Source organism: Neoarius graeffei, chromosome 10 (genome assembly GCF_027579695.1).
Source record: "Neoarius graeffei isolate fNeoGra1 chromosome 10, fNeoGra1.pri, whole genome shotgun sequence".
NCBI lineage: Eukaryota > Metazoa > Chordata > Actinopteri > Siluriformes > Ariidae > Neoarius > Neoarius graeffei.
In genome coordinates, this window is record NC_083578.1 from 70,847,287 (window position 1) to 70,864,073 (window position 16,787).

At 41.5% G+C, this 16,787-nt stretch overlaps 1 protein-coding gene across 1 annotated transcript in view; it reads right to left on the reverse strand.

Annotated features, from left to right (window-relative positions):
* Window positions 1–16,787, reverse strand: part of nphp4 (nephronophthisis 4) — a 522,237-nt gene that overhangs the window by 306,146 nt on the left and 199,304 nt on the right. The window contains exon 7 of the mRNA XM_060932193.1: window positions 8,829–8,989. Coding sequence (XP_060788176.1) covers window positions 8,829–8,989 — 161 coding nt within the window. The remainder of the gene's footprint in view (window positions 1–8,828; window positions 8,990–16,787) is intronic.

The following is a 16,787-nucleotide window of genomic DNA, read 5'->3' on the forward strand; positions in this document are numbered from 1 at the left end:
ATGCTAAATGTTTCGCAAATACATTCCGTCGGTAAACAGGAAGTTGATGTGCAACAGACCAGCAATTGTGATTTGCAGTTGCTGAGAAAAATGTTACAAAAATTTTGTAAATCCACGCTATATGTTTCGCAAATACGTTCCGTCGGTAAACAGGAAGGTGATGTGCGACAGACCTGAAAACGGTATACACGGTATAAAACCCCAAGCTGAAGCTCGGTACCAAATATCAAGCAATTGTGATTTGCAGTTGCTGAGAAAAATGTTACAAAAATTTTGTAAATCCATGCTAAATGTTTCGCAAATACATTCCGTCGGTAAACAGGAAGTTGGTGTGCGACAGACCTGAAAACGGTATACACGGTATAGAACCCCAAACTGAAGTATGGTATCAAGTGGCTATTATTTGTGGTTGCTCAGGAAAAGGGTGTTTCGGATGGACGGACGGACCGAGGTAAATAAACCAGTATCCCCCCCCCGAGCAGGGGTGTAATAAAAAGAAAACCTGAAACATCCAACAGATTTGTTGTTACTTTAGTGGAATAAATTTCTAAAGTGAGGCATGCAGTAGATCTCAAGGGTTTTGAGTCGTCAGAATTTAATACACATTTAATTAGTGTAAGTAAATATATTAAAATGGGTCTTGGATCTCACTGGATAGTATAGTGAGGGTGAAGGAATTCTTTGCGTTTGTGCAATTCGAGACTGGAAGTTCACACACATGGAAATTTATAGAGCTTGTTTTTATTTATTTATTTATTTATGGATGGCTGTGGTATAGTCCCTCAGGGAACGGGGGGGGAAAAAAACAAGCAACAAGCAGAAGGCTTTGAAATACTCAAAATGAATGCTGTTTCAATCTGCCAGGGTTCTGCAACAGAGCATACAAACAATCTATTGATTTCCAAATTGGGGACATGAACACAGATGTGCAAAAAGAAAGATAATGAGGAAAAATAATTTAGAGAGTACCATCTTAAAGTTTGGCACAATTAGTGCTACTATTTGTCTGCAGTGCGGAAATCTATTAATTCCCCCAAAGCACCTGTTATGTCTCCGTCACGCATGGTGGTCTGGCATGCCTAATTTGCTCCCAACAGTCTGCTTTCACCTTTGTTTCAGTCTCTCTCTCTCTCTCTCACACACACACATCAAGATGGCAGCAGTGTTGAGCTGTAAACGTATTATTAATTAATCGCATTCTCTGTTTGACACCCTGAGAACTGCGTCGCTTCCTCCACCCCAGTCTCCTGCACCCTAAACTAGCCGTAAATGACAGGAAGCTGTGGCTGGTCTCCCGTTAGCACGTAACTGCAACACATTCCGGTGTGAACTACGAGATCTCGCACATCAGAGGTGAAGAGCTGAAAGGGAGTCGTGAGAGACGACATAAGGGAGATGTCAATTCACTCTCTCTCTGCTGTTCGTCTTCTCCTCATCTTCGTCAGCTTTTAAATATAGCCCTGTTTCCAGGCATGTATGAAAGGGAGAAGTTCGGCGCTCTGTTCTTCACTTTCACCTCACGGCATTTCGGCTGGGCTGACATCCAGCATGAGCTAATGAAGCAGAACTTAAAGCAAAGGAGGCCGCGGAGGGGATCCTCATCCGGCCAGAGTGAAAACGCTTTGAAATATGCATTTCTGAAATCAGATAAGGTCCGTGCCATAAATTATTTATTGCTCACACAGAAGATGTGTAAATCACATTGAATTCATATCTGATATGAGTTATAAGGTGTGATGAATAAAAGATTGAGGCAAAGGTAACTCAGGTGCAGGGAATGTAGAGCGTGAAAAGAGGGGAGTGAGGGGAGAAAAAAACAACAACAAGGTGACATGCAGTAGTGCGTTTAAGGATTTTGGGATAAGAAGTCAGCTGGTATAAATCTACTGTAAAGCAGAAACTAAAGGTGATGATACACGGGGCAACTTTTTGCCCAATGCTGCCGGGCAACCCAAAGTGCGCTTGGACACTTTCCCATTGAGATTAGGCAACGATTTCTATCTGAACGAGACAACTTTTTAAGATCATCCAATCAGAGTCCTAGCAGTAAATCACATGACCATCTGAGAGCTTCTGAAATTTTCAACAAAGATGGTGGCATCTCAACGGCAGTGGAGCGAAAAGACAACTTACATCCGTTTATGCAAGTACATTATGAGTTTACCTCATCAAATGTTTAGAAAACCAGCCAGCCAGCCATTACCTGTAGCTGCTTATCCTGTTCTACAGGGTCGCAGGCAAGCTGGAGCCTATCCCAGCTGACTATGGGCGAGAGGTGGGGTACACCCTGGACAAGTCGCCAGGTCATCACAGGGCTGACACATAGACACAGACAACCATTCACACTCACATTCACACCTACGGTCAATTTAGAGTCACCAGTTAACCTAACCTGCATGTCTTTGGACTGTTGGGGAAACCAGAGCACCTGGAGGAAACCCACACAGACACGGGGAGAACATGCAAACTCCACACAGAAAGGCCCCTGCCGACCACTTGGCTCGAACGCAGGACCTTCTTGCCGTGAGGCGACGGTGCTAACCACTACACCACCGTGCCGCCCCTTAGAAAACCAACAAGCATCTATTTTTATGTGCTCAAGTTGTAATAAAGACATCGATTTTTTTCAGCTAAGTGTAAACTGCCGTTAGCTAACCACCGCTCCATAGAGATTGAATAGGATTTAGCTAACTAGCTGTGGTTTTTGCTAACATACGAGGGTAAGTCAAAAAGTTCTAAGACAGATGTTATAATTTCAAAAGGTGTGAAACATCCCCCAGAATTCTACAAAGAAGGAATTCTCCGATGGAAATGCCACTTGCAGGAGGGTTTAGATTTAAATGGAGGATATGTGGAGAAATAGCTTTGTCTCATCTCATCTCATTATCTCTAGCAGCTTTATCCTGTCCTACAGGGTCACAGGCAAGCTGGAGCCTATCCCAGCTGAGTACGGGCGAAAGGCGGGGTACACCCTGGACAAGTCGCCAGGTCATCACAGGGCTGACACATAGACACAGACAACCATTCACACTCACATTCACACCTACGGTCAATTTAGAGTCACCAGTTAACCTAACCTGCATGTCTTTGGACTGTGGGGGAAACCGGAGCACCCGGAGGAAACCCACGCGGACACGGGGAGAACATGCAAACTCCACACAGAAAGGCCCTCGCCGGCCATGGGGCTCGAACCCGGACCTTCTTGCCGTGAGGCGACAGTGCTAACCACTACACCACCGTGCCGCCCGAGAAATAGCTTTGTTATTTTCATAAATAAAGATTTTTTTTTCCATTTGTCTTAGAACTTGTTGACTTACCCTTGTAGTTAGCTGAAAGTTACCGCTAGCTATGAGTTAGTTCTGAGAACTTCAGCAGTTCTTAGCTGACTGGTTGTTACCAATTGTCTGTTGCCCAAAAAATTGCCCCGTGTATCATCACCCTAAGACCTGAGGAACAGTGATAAGTACAGAGAATTAAGTGAGGTCAGTATTTCTGTTTGACATGGAAAACTTCAGCTGCATTCATGTCTTATTCAAGAGCGTAAAAAAAAGACAAGTTAAAGGTCTAAACCCTGGGTGCCCACTACGTCGATCGCGATCGACCGGTCGATCTCGAAGGCAGGGATGGTAGATCTCATGATTGATATGTAAATATTAATATATTTGTTATGAAATTTAAAAAAAAAAAAAAAACGTCGTGGTCATTTTTACATGTAAACAAATTCGCTTTTTCCCTGAAGCGAAACGTCAGCCAAGCGCTGCGTCAAAAAAAATGTTACATTAGGTTACCATGACAACCAGCAAAATGAAACTGCTGGTTTCAAAGATGCAGCGCCGTGATTTAGGAAACTTCCGAAACCTCGCCTCGGAGCTGGAGATGCAAGGGAGGGCGTTTGCGCAACTTAACAGTGCGCGCTACACTGAGCAGATTGAAATTCTCCAGTCAGAGTTTGAGAAGCGATTTCAAGGCTTTGCTTTGCTCGAGCCGCTAGCTACATTCATGTGCCACCCATTCGGGGAAGATACTGAGGTGGATTCCCTCGCCTCAAAAGTTGCGGCACTGTTTCAGCTGAACACGTCTGCCGTGGAAGACGAGATGCTGATGCTGCAGTCCGACATCGAGTTGAAGTCCAGGGCGCATGGGCCGTTTTGGAATTTACTCATGGAGGCGAAGTACCCGAACATGCGGCAATGTGCCACCTCCTTAACCGCATTGTTCGGCTCCACTTATTTGTGCGAGTCGGCCTTTTCGCATATGAAGATCATTAAGTCCAAATACCGCTCCAGTATGTCCGACGATCATCTCGAGGCCTGCTTGAGGCTCGCTACCAGCAGCTACTGTCCGGACTATGCAGCCCTCTCTGACTCCCTCCAGTGCCGATCATCATCGGATTAAGATCTGATTTAGGGCCTACATCAGTATGCTATGTATTGAAGTTGTGCTGTTGCTAAGTTCCACGGTAAAAAAAAAAAGAAAAGAAAGAAGGAAAAAAAATAAAAGAAGGAAAAATGTTTTTATATAAAATTGTTGTAAATGTCAAATCTCTGTCTAGCAGGCTATACAAAAGTCAACTGATGTGAACAAAAATATGGGGTTTACAATGCCTGTCTGGATGCATTTAACTTTTTTTTCTAAACATAGCCCCTTTTTTTTTTTTTTTTTTTACAGTGGGCTTGTTTCATGTTTACATATTAGTAGTTTGCGGTTTATAAAAGTTAACAGTGATTTGAACAAAAATACGTTTAGGAGTACAAAGCTTATGCATTTAACATAATTTGAATGTAAATTTCAGTCACCTTTTTGTATGCATGTTTGCATATTATTAAACAAATTGCATATGAATGTTTATAAATCAAAACAAGTGTCATTATTGTTATTGTTATTATTATTATTATTAGTAGTAGTAGTAGTAGTAGTCATAGTAGGCCTAGTAGTGGTAACAACTTAGTCCGAGTAGATCATATTAACATGGTCATTTTAAAAGTAGCTCGCGAATCAAAATATTGTGGGCACCCCTGGTCTAAACAATGCTCAAGCTTGTTTACCACTTGCATTTCCTCTCTTCCAGCAATGTGTTTACTGTGCCATTCATTGATCCAAGAGTTTCATCTTTAGCATCAATATAGTACATAACAACTCCTTTACTTTGGAATTTCTCATGTGACTGTTTATTGACTTTATGCCTTTCCTTCTGTTGTTGTTCCAGTGTACTAAGGTATAAGCCCATCATATGATTTAAAAAAAGAAAGAAAGAAAGAAAACATTATTCTCTTTCTTTTCTGGTAACATCTCAACTGGCTTTTGCTTACACATGAGCCCTTCTGATAATTTTTGCAGAAACCATACTAGACTCAGCATTTCAAAAAGCTAACCATTCACATACCCTGTGTCCGAAATCACTCACTACTCACTATATAGTGAATTATATAGTGAGATGCCATGTTGTAGTGCTGTCCGAATGTATAGTGATGGATTATTTACACCCTGTATAGTGCACTCAAATTATCCCACAATGCATCAAGAAAAGTAGTGTACAACCGATGGTCACTAACCAAGCAATATATCCCATCATGCACTGCGGGCGCTGAAAGAAATCAAATCAAACGCCTCAAATTTGAGGCAAAGAAGAAAGTATTCGGCCTTGATTTAAAAGAACTGAAAGATGCAGCAGACCCAAAGTACTTTGTATTTATTAATGTGGGAAATACGCTCAGTATAATATGGATTTACCACAAAAATACATGCATGTATTTATTATTTTGAAAACCCACCAGCCGACCGATCTGGCATGTTTTAATTGTGTGACAGTAATGACATAGGTAAATAACAGCATGACGGACTAGTGTCCGAAAGTGTTTTTACATTTTATCAATGAGCTCACTATATAGTCCTCTATATAGTAATTCCCTATATAGTGAGTAGGGAGTAGTGAACGAGTGAGTGATTTCGGACACAGGGATAATGAAATTCTGATTATTCCACTTGTACTGTATGTACAGTGGTGCTTGAAAGTTTGTGAACCCTTTAGAATTGTCTATATTTCTACACAAATATGGCCTAAAGCAACATCAGATTTTCACACAAGTCCTAAAAGTAGATAAAGAGAACCCAGTTAAACAAATGAGACAAAAATATTATACTTGGTCATTTATTTATTGAGGAAAACGATCCAATATTACATATCTGTGAGTGGCAAAAGTATGTGAACCTCTAGGATTAGCAGTTAATTTGAAGGTGAAATTAGAGTCAGGTGTTTTCAATCAATGGGATGACAATCAGGTGTGAGTGGGCACCCTGTTTTATTTAAAGAACAGGGATCTATCAAAGTCTGATCTTCACAACACGTGTTTGTGGAATTGTATAATGACACGAACAAAGGAGACTTCTGAGGACCTCAGAAAAAGCGTTGTTGATGCTCATCAGGCTGGAAAAGGTTACAAAACCATCTCTAAAGAGTTTGGACTCCACCAGTCCACAGTCAGACAGATTGTGTACAAATGGAGGAAATTCAAGACCATTGTTACCCTCCCCAGGAGTGGTCGACCAATAAAGATCACTCCAAGAGCAAGGCATGTAATAGTCGGCGAGGTCACAAAGGACCCCAGGGTAACTTCTAAGCAACTGAAGGCCTCTCTCAAATTGGCTAATGTTAATGTTCATGAGTCCACCATCAGGACAACACTGAACAACAATGGTGTGCATGGCAGGGCTGCAAGGAGAAAACCACTGCTCTCCAAAAAGAACATTGCTGCTCGTCTGCAGTTTGCTAAAGATCACGTGGACAAGCCAGAAGGCTATTGGAAAAATGTTTTGTGGATGGATGAGACCAAAATATAACTTTTTGGTTTAAATGAGAAGCGTTATGTTTGGAGAAAGGAAAACACTGCATTCCAGCACAAGAACCTTATCCCATCTGTGAAACATGGTGGTGGTAGTATCATGGTTTGGGCCTGTTTTGCTGCATCTGGGCCAGGACGGCTTGCCATCACAGAACAATGAATTCTGAATTATACCAGTGAATTCTAAAGGAAAATGTCAGGACATCTGTCCATGAACTGAATCTCAAGAGAAGGTGGGTCATGCAGCAAGACAGCGACCCTAAGCACACAAGTCGTTCTACCAAAGAATGGTTAAAGAAGAATAAAGTTAATGTTTTGGAATGACCAAGTCAAAGTCCTGACCTTAATCCAATTGAAATGTTGTGGAAGGACCTGAAGTGAGCAGTTCATGTAAGGAAACCCACCAACATCCCAGAGTTGAAGCTGTTCTGTATGGAGGAATGGGCTGAAATTTCTCCAAGCCGGTGTGCAGGACTGATCAACAGTTACCGCAAACGTTTAGTTGCAGTTATTGCTGCACGAGGGGGTCACACCAGATACTGAAAGCAAAGGTTCACATACTTTTGCCACTCACAGATATGTAATATTGGATCATTTTCCTCAATAAATAAATGACCAAGTATAATATTTTTGTCTCATTTGTTTAACTGGGTTCTCTTTATCTACTTTTAGGACTTGTGTGAAAATCTGATGATGTTTTAGGTCATATTTATGCAGAAATATAGAAAATTCGAAAGGGTTCACAAACTTTCAAGCACCACTGTTGTTCGGAAATCCATAGACTTTCCTCAACGGAAATATGGTTCTCTTTTATATTTTCTCAACCGCAAGTAAAGCCCATAACTGGTCTTGTTCCCTTCGTGGAAAACATGGTCTTGACCATCGATCATTCAGAATAGAATAATAAGTACCTTTCTCAAAATAGATTCAGGTATCCTACAATGCTGTTTGCAGGAATTTGAAGACGTTCTGGGGGATGTCTTCACATATTTTTGTTAGTTCTCATTCAACAGAAATGTTAGTTGCCGTATGATCGGACTCACCTAGTTAGCATGTAGTAATTTGATAACTAAAATGCGAGAACATTGAAGGAAAAAAAAGAAAAAAACAAAAACAATGTCATTCTATGTCTATGAACCTTCATGAATTTTTATAAACTGGAAATCTTGTACAACCTACACAGCTGGGATTATACTATCCGTCTAGGAGTTAAAGGAGAACTGAAGTCCTTTTTAAACTTGCTTTATTTCTTAATTAACGTGTTATTCAATTACGTTTTCGGTTTTAGTAACCTTATATCGTGACTCGTATTGGCAACTAATTGCAATTAAATATTATACTTATCGGCCTATTCGGTCTTTAGCCGTGTTGAATTTAGTTCGTTTGGTCCACGGCAGGCGTCGCTTATCCGCACGATCTTCACGAGACTTGTGCGAGACTTCGAAACGTGAAGTGTCAGCCAGGTGTTCTCGGCATCTTGTGTCACATTTATTCCACCGAATGAACTGTTTTCCAAACGAAATATTGCACAAAAATGAGTTTAAATGACGATTACTGCCTACTTTTTTCAAACTTTCCTGATTGCTATCAAAACAAACAAAACGTCCGGCTTGATTACATCAGCATTCGAAAGAGGGCGCGCGCGTCTTTTGACAGCGTTGGCAGATGTTGGTCTCTTTGATTTCCGCTGTATTTTTTTACTTCCGTTCTACGATGTCTCGCACAGGTCTCAACGAATCTCGTTTACGCCCATTGCTTTGACATATGGACTGATACGGTATATTACAGAGCATATTTCAAACACTCATAACTTGCTATAGCAGTGACAAAATAGCTATAAAAATGTATTCCTATATTTAATAAAATGAGATAAATAGAATTTTGATAAAAAAATTTGCCTTCAGTTCCCCTTTAATAGACTTCAATTCATTCATTCATTTATGGGAAATAAAATTCTGAATTCCATATGTATTGGGAAAACTGACCCACCTGTGCGTCTCTGTAGAACTCTGTTTAAGGCCACTGCTTCTCACAGCCCTGGGCTCTAGCACCATCACCTGAGGCCCATCCACCCAGCCCAGGCCGTTATGGACACCAACGTGCAGCCTTCGCTCCTGCACCACCACTGCCCGCACGTCCGCACCCATTCTCTAAAGAGTGAACCCACATACAAACACGTACGAGTAAACATGATGACCTTATCTCCTTAGATTCACTACTCAGTCAGTCAAACTTGGTAGCAATGCAAATTTAAATTTGATTAAATACCCAATCTCTATCTCAAGTATTAACTCTATATAAAAAGCATGATACGTTAAGAGATGCATTAAAATGTTTCTCACGACAAGCATCCAGTGACCCACTCACTTCCTTTTCATCATCTCGAACAATATAAATAAAAAATACGATAATGTGAACTTAAAGCCTGTATGCATAATGCACATGTGGTGCTATAGATGACAATTTCATACAGGAAATATTTTACGCAATTATTCATTTTAACAAATACTGACTGGTCTGATGGGAAGCGTGTGAAAATAATAAACAAGTGCTGAGCACATGTGACAGATGCAACCCAAAAAACCCGCTATGCGTCACACACGTGCCCTATGTGTGTTTCGCCTGCAGGAGCATCTCCTTTGGCAAGCCTTGTTTTTGTTTAATGCTCGGAGGGGAATGAGGCAATGTGCACATGTCACGACCGCATGCTTATGTTGAGATCGTGTCAGTTCTGTCCTCTGGGTTTCTCTGTGCTTTATCGATCACCTCTCTTCTCAGCTTCTAATCAAAGCAGGGCTTCTTCTCTGTTAAAGGGAGTGCATGTTGGAGCACTGACTGAAGAGAAAGAAGCGATGTGGAAAACAGCCAGCAGAAAAACAAACAGATGCATTTGCATATTTATGTAAACCAGATTTCTACAAAGCAAGTCTGTACTGACTAGTCTTTTTTTTTTTTTGTAATCCCAAGAATTACACCATTTGTTACACTATGATTCTCAGACTTACTGACTGATCAAAAGGTTTGTGATTCAAAACTTTTATTGGTTAATAAGTACTTAATCACAAAAAGAAGGTCCTGGGTTCAAACCTGCCAGTCGACTGGGGCCTTTCTGTTTGGAGTTTGCATGTTATCCTCCTGTCTGCATGGGTTTCTTCCAGGTTATCTGGTTTCCTCCCACAGCCCAAAGACATGCAGATTAGGTCAACTGGCTACTCTAAGGCTACATCCACACGACAACAGCAACGGGATTTTTTTTTTTTTAAATATCGCGTCCACATGGGCAACGGATCAGTTACATTTCAGGTATATATGGCAACGGAACGCTTGCTGAAAACGATGCAATACACATGCCACACCACTACGTGCGCTGTAAGACGGTCCCATCGGAGACACCAGAACAATAGAAGTAGACGCATGTGCATAAACCGCTTCTTCTGTAGCATCAGCCACATAAAGTTTTGATTATTAATCAGTAGCGTAAAACGAAAGATGCGGAAAAAGGAATGAATGGGAGTAGATGGAAGCCGGTACGCCAACATTCTGATATCCTCCAGAATTCTTTAATGGTCCGGAATAAATTGAATGCTACACGTTGATGGATTACTTTGTTCTTCTACGCCCTTTTTGAGGAATGTATTGTCGGACTTAAACCAACATCTGAAGAGGTGAGATCACTCCTTTTTTTTCCTATTTTTGCTGGCGGGATTGGTTTTGTTTTTGGAAAGTGCACGGGCGGTGCACGGTTTTGGTTACTGCTTCCGCAGTGTTTGGACTAGTTATAGGATTTGTTGACAACTCGCATCGAGTTCGTTACACTTCTACCCGGCGTGAAGCACTGACAGTCATGTGGTCGTGACGTCATCGTAAACAAATCCGTTCTACTCATCCAGACGACTTCGCAACGGTGCCGTTGCCAGATTTTTCCACTCTGGAACCCGTTCTCAAAAGATTTCGTTTTGGGGCACCCAAAACGCCGGTGCCGTGTGGACGCCAGGCCGAAACGATAAACAATTTTATCAGATTCACCTGAATCCGTTGCCGTGTGGACAGGGCCTAAATTGCCCATAGGTGAGAACGTGAGTGTGAATGACTATTTGTCTCTGTGTGTTAGCCCTGCGATATATTGCTAGGTTTCAGTCACGTGACTTTCCTTAGCAATTTTACTGGAAGTGAAATAGCTGGTGGTCTAAACGGCTGCTGTAGTGCAAACATCTAGCGATAACTTATCAGAGTACGCTTGTAATCTAGAAGCCACTGCTCGCTTTAGGTATATTCAGAAGATTGCTATGTGCAATGGAATCGACCCCTACAGTCTGGGAAAGAAGGATTTGTCATACGATCTCGAAAACTACCCTTCAGTCGAGTTCCCCGACATCTCAAACTATCTGCAAAACAGATGAAAGCGTGGAAGAGTATGGAGGCTTACAACTTTTTTGTATGTGGCTGGGTAAAGGACCTTGGTATCAAGTCGCTGCTGAATGAATCCTGTATTGTTTTTGCCCGTGTAAGTATGATTGTTTTTTTTTTTAAGCTTTTCATTCGCGTCTTTACAACGAAGCGCTGCAAGTTGAAGTGTAAACAGTTTGCTTGAGTCTCACTTGCATTGGCTCTTATCTCTCAGGTAAATCATTCACAAAGATCATCAGAAACCCCTTCAAAGACCTGGAGCTTAGTTAAACAAGACGGAGAAGAAGTGATCACGGCGCATTGTAACTGTACGACTGAGTCAGAATTTTGTTGCGGCCTTCATGCATATGGACTTCATGAGGAGTAAACAAAGAAACAGCTGGGAACTTTAGCGCTTCATGACTAAAAAAAAAACGTAAAATAATGACACATAGCGAGAAAAGTAATTGGAAAACATGAAGGACATAGCTGAGAGGGAGATACAAACCTTTCACCAAGTGATCACTGCAAACTCGAGCATGCTTCGACTCGACTCCCTCCGATTTCAGTGAGAGGTTCAAAAGCCACCTTTCTCGACGTTTTTTTTTTTAAATGCTGTGTTTGTTCACCCTTTTTTATTAGCTCATGGGAAACCCTGAAGAAACTTTGATCAGTTTCACAGTTTGATCGATTCGAACAACCTAAAGCAACGCAAGTGCAAGGCATTTTTCATGCGAGCAATGCACCTTCTCCGTACAAACGCTTTGGCAACTGAGCTTTGGTCGACCACCAGCTAAAGTTTTGAATAACTAATGAGGCGGATGTGACATCAGATGAAACCCAGCAATTGAGAACCTGTCCAAGGTGTACCCTGCCTCTCGCCCAATGCCAGCTGGGATTGGCTCCAGCTCACCAACAACCTGCAAGTGTATAAGCTGGATAGAAAATGAATGAATGAATTAAAGACTACAGTCTTTACCGGTTTATCTAAAACACTGTGCATGTAAACTTCTGCTCTGAAGTATTGCTGCAGTGTGTTTTCATTACTCGTCCTTTTCCCAATCTAACCATGATGTTACAAGCAACATGGCTGATGTCTGAATACAGAAATGCAAACAAGAAAGAAGCCTTCTTTGACAAATTTTGCAATGGGCCAAGATGACTTTAGGCTTACATTAACTATTTAATGTTGAAGGTTCTTCAGAAAATCTGAAGTAGCCAGCTACAAAAAAAAAATAAAAAGTAGTAGGTGGCTCGCTAATGGTAGGGGGGTCTGGGGGTATGGACCCCCCACAGAAAATTTTGAAATTCACATGTCTTCTGGTGCATTCTCAGCTAATAAATTTCTAACCATTTCCCTGTAAAATACTTGCAAATCTGTATGAAATTTCCCTCCAGATGTGTGTGTCCTTGGCTTTCTCAGTTACCCTCTGTAGTAACTGAGCTCAGACTGAAGAACTAAAGACTCACCTCTTCACAGGCTGAACCTCTCCCCTTCTTCCCTGCCCACTGTGCAACTGTGGTTTGGTCTAGACCAACCCAGGCTGTGTATGGTCTAGCCTGGGGTTAGCTGTTTTGAGTTCTCTATTTAGTTATACCGGTACTTTGTATGGTTGGTTGGTTTCCTTGGCTGTTTGAGTATTGGTATTTCAACAGAATATTGCACTAGGTATTACTGTCACTTGTTCAGCTGGCACTAGAACTTTCTTGTCTAGAAGTTCAGCACTTTGTATACCTCACTTTTGCACTCATTGTATGGTATGTCGCTCTGGATAAGAGCATCTGCTAAATGCCATGTAATGTAATGTAAATTTCCCTCCAGATGTGCGTGTGCTTGGCTTTCTCAGTTCCCCTCTGTAGCACGCTGCCTGGCTCTGTAATATAACTACATGGTGAGCTTATTTAGTGCATGTGTAATGTACTTGATGTGCTTCCGGTGTGGTATTGTGTATTGTATAGTTTTAAGTTCAGCATAAATATTTGTACACAATTAGTTATTTGCACTTGCACTTTATAAGTATGAAGCCTTAGCTACGTAAGGGACCAGACATCTCTATGGGAACTCACGCACTCCGGGTAGCTCCTGGATATGGAAATAATTCTTAGATATGAAAATGTTAATTATGATTTATATGCACAAACCTGCAGAAAACATAGACTTTATATTTATTTGACCCATAGAAGGTTTTAGTTTCTTCTTCGGTGGCATTCTGTGAAAATCGAGTGAAATCGTCTGCAACAACCACCGGTTGTCTTTACCGTCTGCTACGGTGTGGTCACGTGGCCCAGCTCAGCCAATCAGAGCCTGAGAATTGATCAACAAATATAGCGTCACTTCCAGTCATGCTAGCCCCGAATCGAAGAGAATTTCATGGTGAAATAATTGGATTTGCAGTAAATTATGGGCAGCAGAGATGATATAAATCACCTGAACATTGACAGGCAAGTTTTTTTTTTTCTGGGATCAAGTAGCCGGCACAGACTGTCTGTGTAGGCGAAGAGACAGTTATGTTTAGTGTAGTGGAATGTCCATGAAACAAGTTAGTTCCGGTTATCATTAAATGTTACAGCGGGAGTCAATTCCTTGCCAGTTTTTTTGTTCTCTCTTGTGATGATCTCATCTCACCTCATCTCATCTCATTATCTCTAGCCGCTTTATCCTGTTCTACAGGGTCGCAGGCAAGCTGGAGTCTATCCCAGCTGACTACAGGCGAAAGGCGGGGTACACCCTGGACAAGTCGCCAGGTCATCACAGGGCTGACACAGACACAGACAACCATTCACACTCACACTCACACCTACGGTCAATTTAGAGTCACCAGTTAACCTAACCTGCATGCCTTTGGACTGTGGGGGAAACCGGAGCACCCGGAGGAAACCCACGCGGACACGGGGAGAACATGCAAACTCCGCACAGAAAGGCCCTCGCCGGCCACGGGGCTCGAACCCGGACCTTCTTGCTGTGAGGCGACAGCGCTAACCACTACACCACAGTGCCGCTCTTGTGATGATAAGCAAAAAAAAAAAAGACAATAATAAAAAGAGATGCATTTTGTCATGTTACAAAGAATCTGCAAAACCCACCACCTTGAAGACGTTCCCGTGTTGGAAAACTTAGTTATACTTACTGGTTTACCTCTGACTCTTACAGTACAACATGCTGACACTGGAGACTCCTTCCAGAGATGCTGAATAAATGTCCTCTCACAGAAAACTTCACAATATCAATAAAATAGCCTCAATGAGGCTGTAGCTCATACCGGCCAAGTCGCCCATAAAATCACAAATATGACAGGTGGCGCAACCATCTTGACAAATTTTATGCACACCCACCTGGGGAACATTGTATGAGAGTTTGATCGAAACCTGATCAATCCTGTAGGAGGAGTAACGATTTTTGTAAATTGTGGACAGACGATGACAGACGGACGACGCGTGATCACATAAACTCATCCGGCCTGGCCTATGGCTGGATAAGATAACAATTGCACACCTTTTTAATCAATTAATGTGGAGCATCTGTTAAAAAAAATCCTAGGTATGTATTAGAAAGAGTACATTAATATAAACCTGTGTAATGTGTGAATTACAGCTGGGACTCCTGTCAGAGCCGTGCTGTTACACCTTCTGACCAATCAGCATTTAACAGTACTGTAGTACAAGACAGAGACCAAAAATACCTCCATTGTTCCATTAACTGGATAAAGTGCATGGTTGAGGGGCTTTAATGGGGTTTTAAGGATGCCAATAATCTATATTCTATATTAGAGAGAGAACAAGTTTGTTTCAACAGGCAAGATGCTGTTGAGAAGCAACAAACCTTGAAATCAGAGTCGGTTGTTGTAGTGCACTTTCATAGACTGCTGACATTTTAACTCTTCTAGCTGATTAAACCAAAGTGACATTATGCTGTTTATGTTCATAATAATAGCTTCTAGAACTCAAAAGGCAATTCTGTCATGAATTGAGAACCTACCGGTACAATAAAAAGATTAGGTTAAGAAAAGAAATTTTAAATACAGTACACACATTTTCAGGAGCCCTAAACTCAAAATACAGTGCAAGACAAAATAGTATGCTTCAAAAATGATAAATTATGGTATAATACACAAGATACTATATCTAGAAAATGGATGAGGTGGTAGGACACTGAATCAATGAATTACAAACTTGTATAAAATGGTGGGCAACATGGTGATGCAAGTGGTTAGCATTGTCGCCTCACAGCAAGAAGGTTCTGGGTTCGAGCCCAGTGGCCGACGAGGGCCTTTCTGCGTGGAGTTTGCATGTCCTCCCCGTGTCTGCATGGGTTTCCTCCGGGGGCTCCAGTTTCCCCCACAGTCCAAAGACATGCAGGTTAGGTGGCTAATTGGTGGCTCTAAATTATTCATTGGTGTGAATGTAAGTGTGAATGGTTGAGAGGAGAAAACCTCTATAATAATCCAGTAGAAGGCAACAGGAAACCAGTAATGTTCCCTTGAGACTTTTGATGGCTGAAGCCGTCAGAGCGGCCACGTCACTGTAGTGATATGCCAAAATGGATGGATGGATGGATGGATAAAATGGTGGTTTTGGATACGTCTTCCCATGAAATCTGCCTCCTTTCAAATGATATAAAAAGCATAAAACAGGGCTAAAAACACAACGCAGTTGACAAAGCCTTTGCACTCATCCATGAATCAATATCCAGCCATTTTGAACAAACATATTTGTGAAAGAGGACGCAGCCACCACCATCACATGGATCTATAGTCAGATACCAGTACCTGCTGCTGCTAAAATGTATTAACTGCTAAAGCTCGGTGGCAAAAGCAGTCGGAAGTTGTTTATCACAGTAGTGGGTTTATGTGAGGCTGTGTCGAAGATGAATAGCATTTCTCTGACATTTTCCCTCTGGCTGCTTTCTACGGAGGCTTCCCACATGCATGCTTCTCCAATTAGTATATCAATTGTGCTGAGGGTTTATATGCAGGGCTGCAGATAAAGGCAGCGAACACACCCTACTCTACACTGATTCATCCAGCAAAAGCAGCAGTCAGCAAGAAGAGTGCCAAAACTTCTCCACAAATAGACATAATGCAATTTAGTCCTCAGTTCAATCCTGCTAAGGCAGAATGGAATATGTGACTCAACGTACTATGAAACCTTAACTGTGGCTTAAAGAAAGCAAGCAATCACCAAAAATGTCTTTAAAGGTGTGGAAAAAGACAAGTTCTGCATTTCATAGAATTTATCAAATTATTTGAGTTATCAAAATTATGCCTTTGATTGAAGGACCTCTTCAAATCGGAGTAACCTTGCCTCCTGTGATTGTTTTATAACTCAGCAAGTTAATACATGCAGATCGACAATCCACAATCAGAGTTGAGGACTTAAGTTCAAAAGTTACGTCAATATTTATGCAGGGGGGAAAAAAAAAAATCACTCGTATTTCAGAAACGGGTTACATGGTTGATTTTCTGCGCTCTGCATTCTACAATAGAAGAAGTAACTTAGAGGTTGAGTAGCGGTGTCCAAGACTTTATTATTATTATTTTTTTTTTTTTACTCAATAGCCTTTAA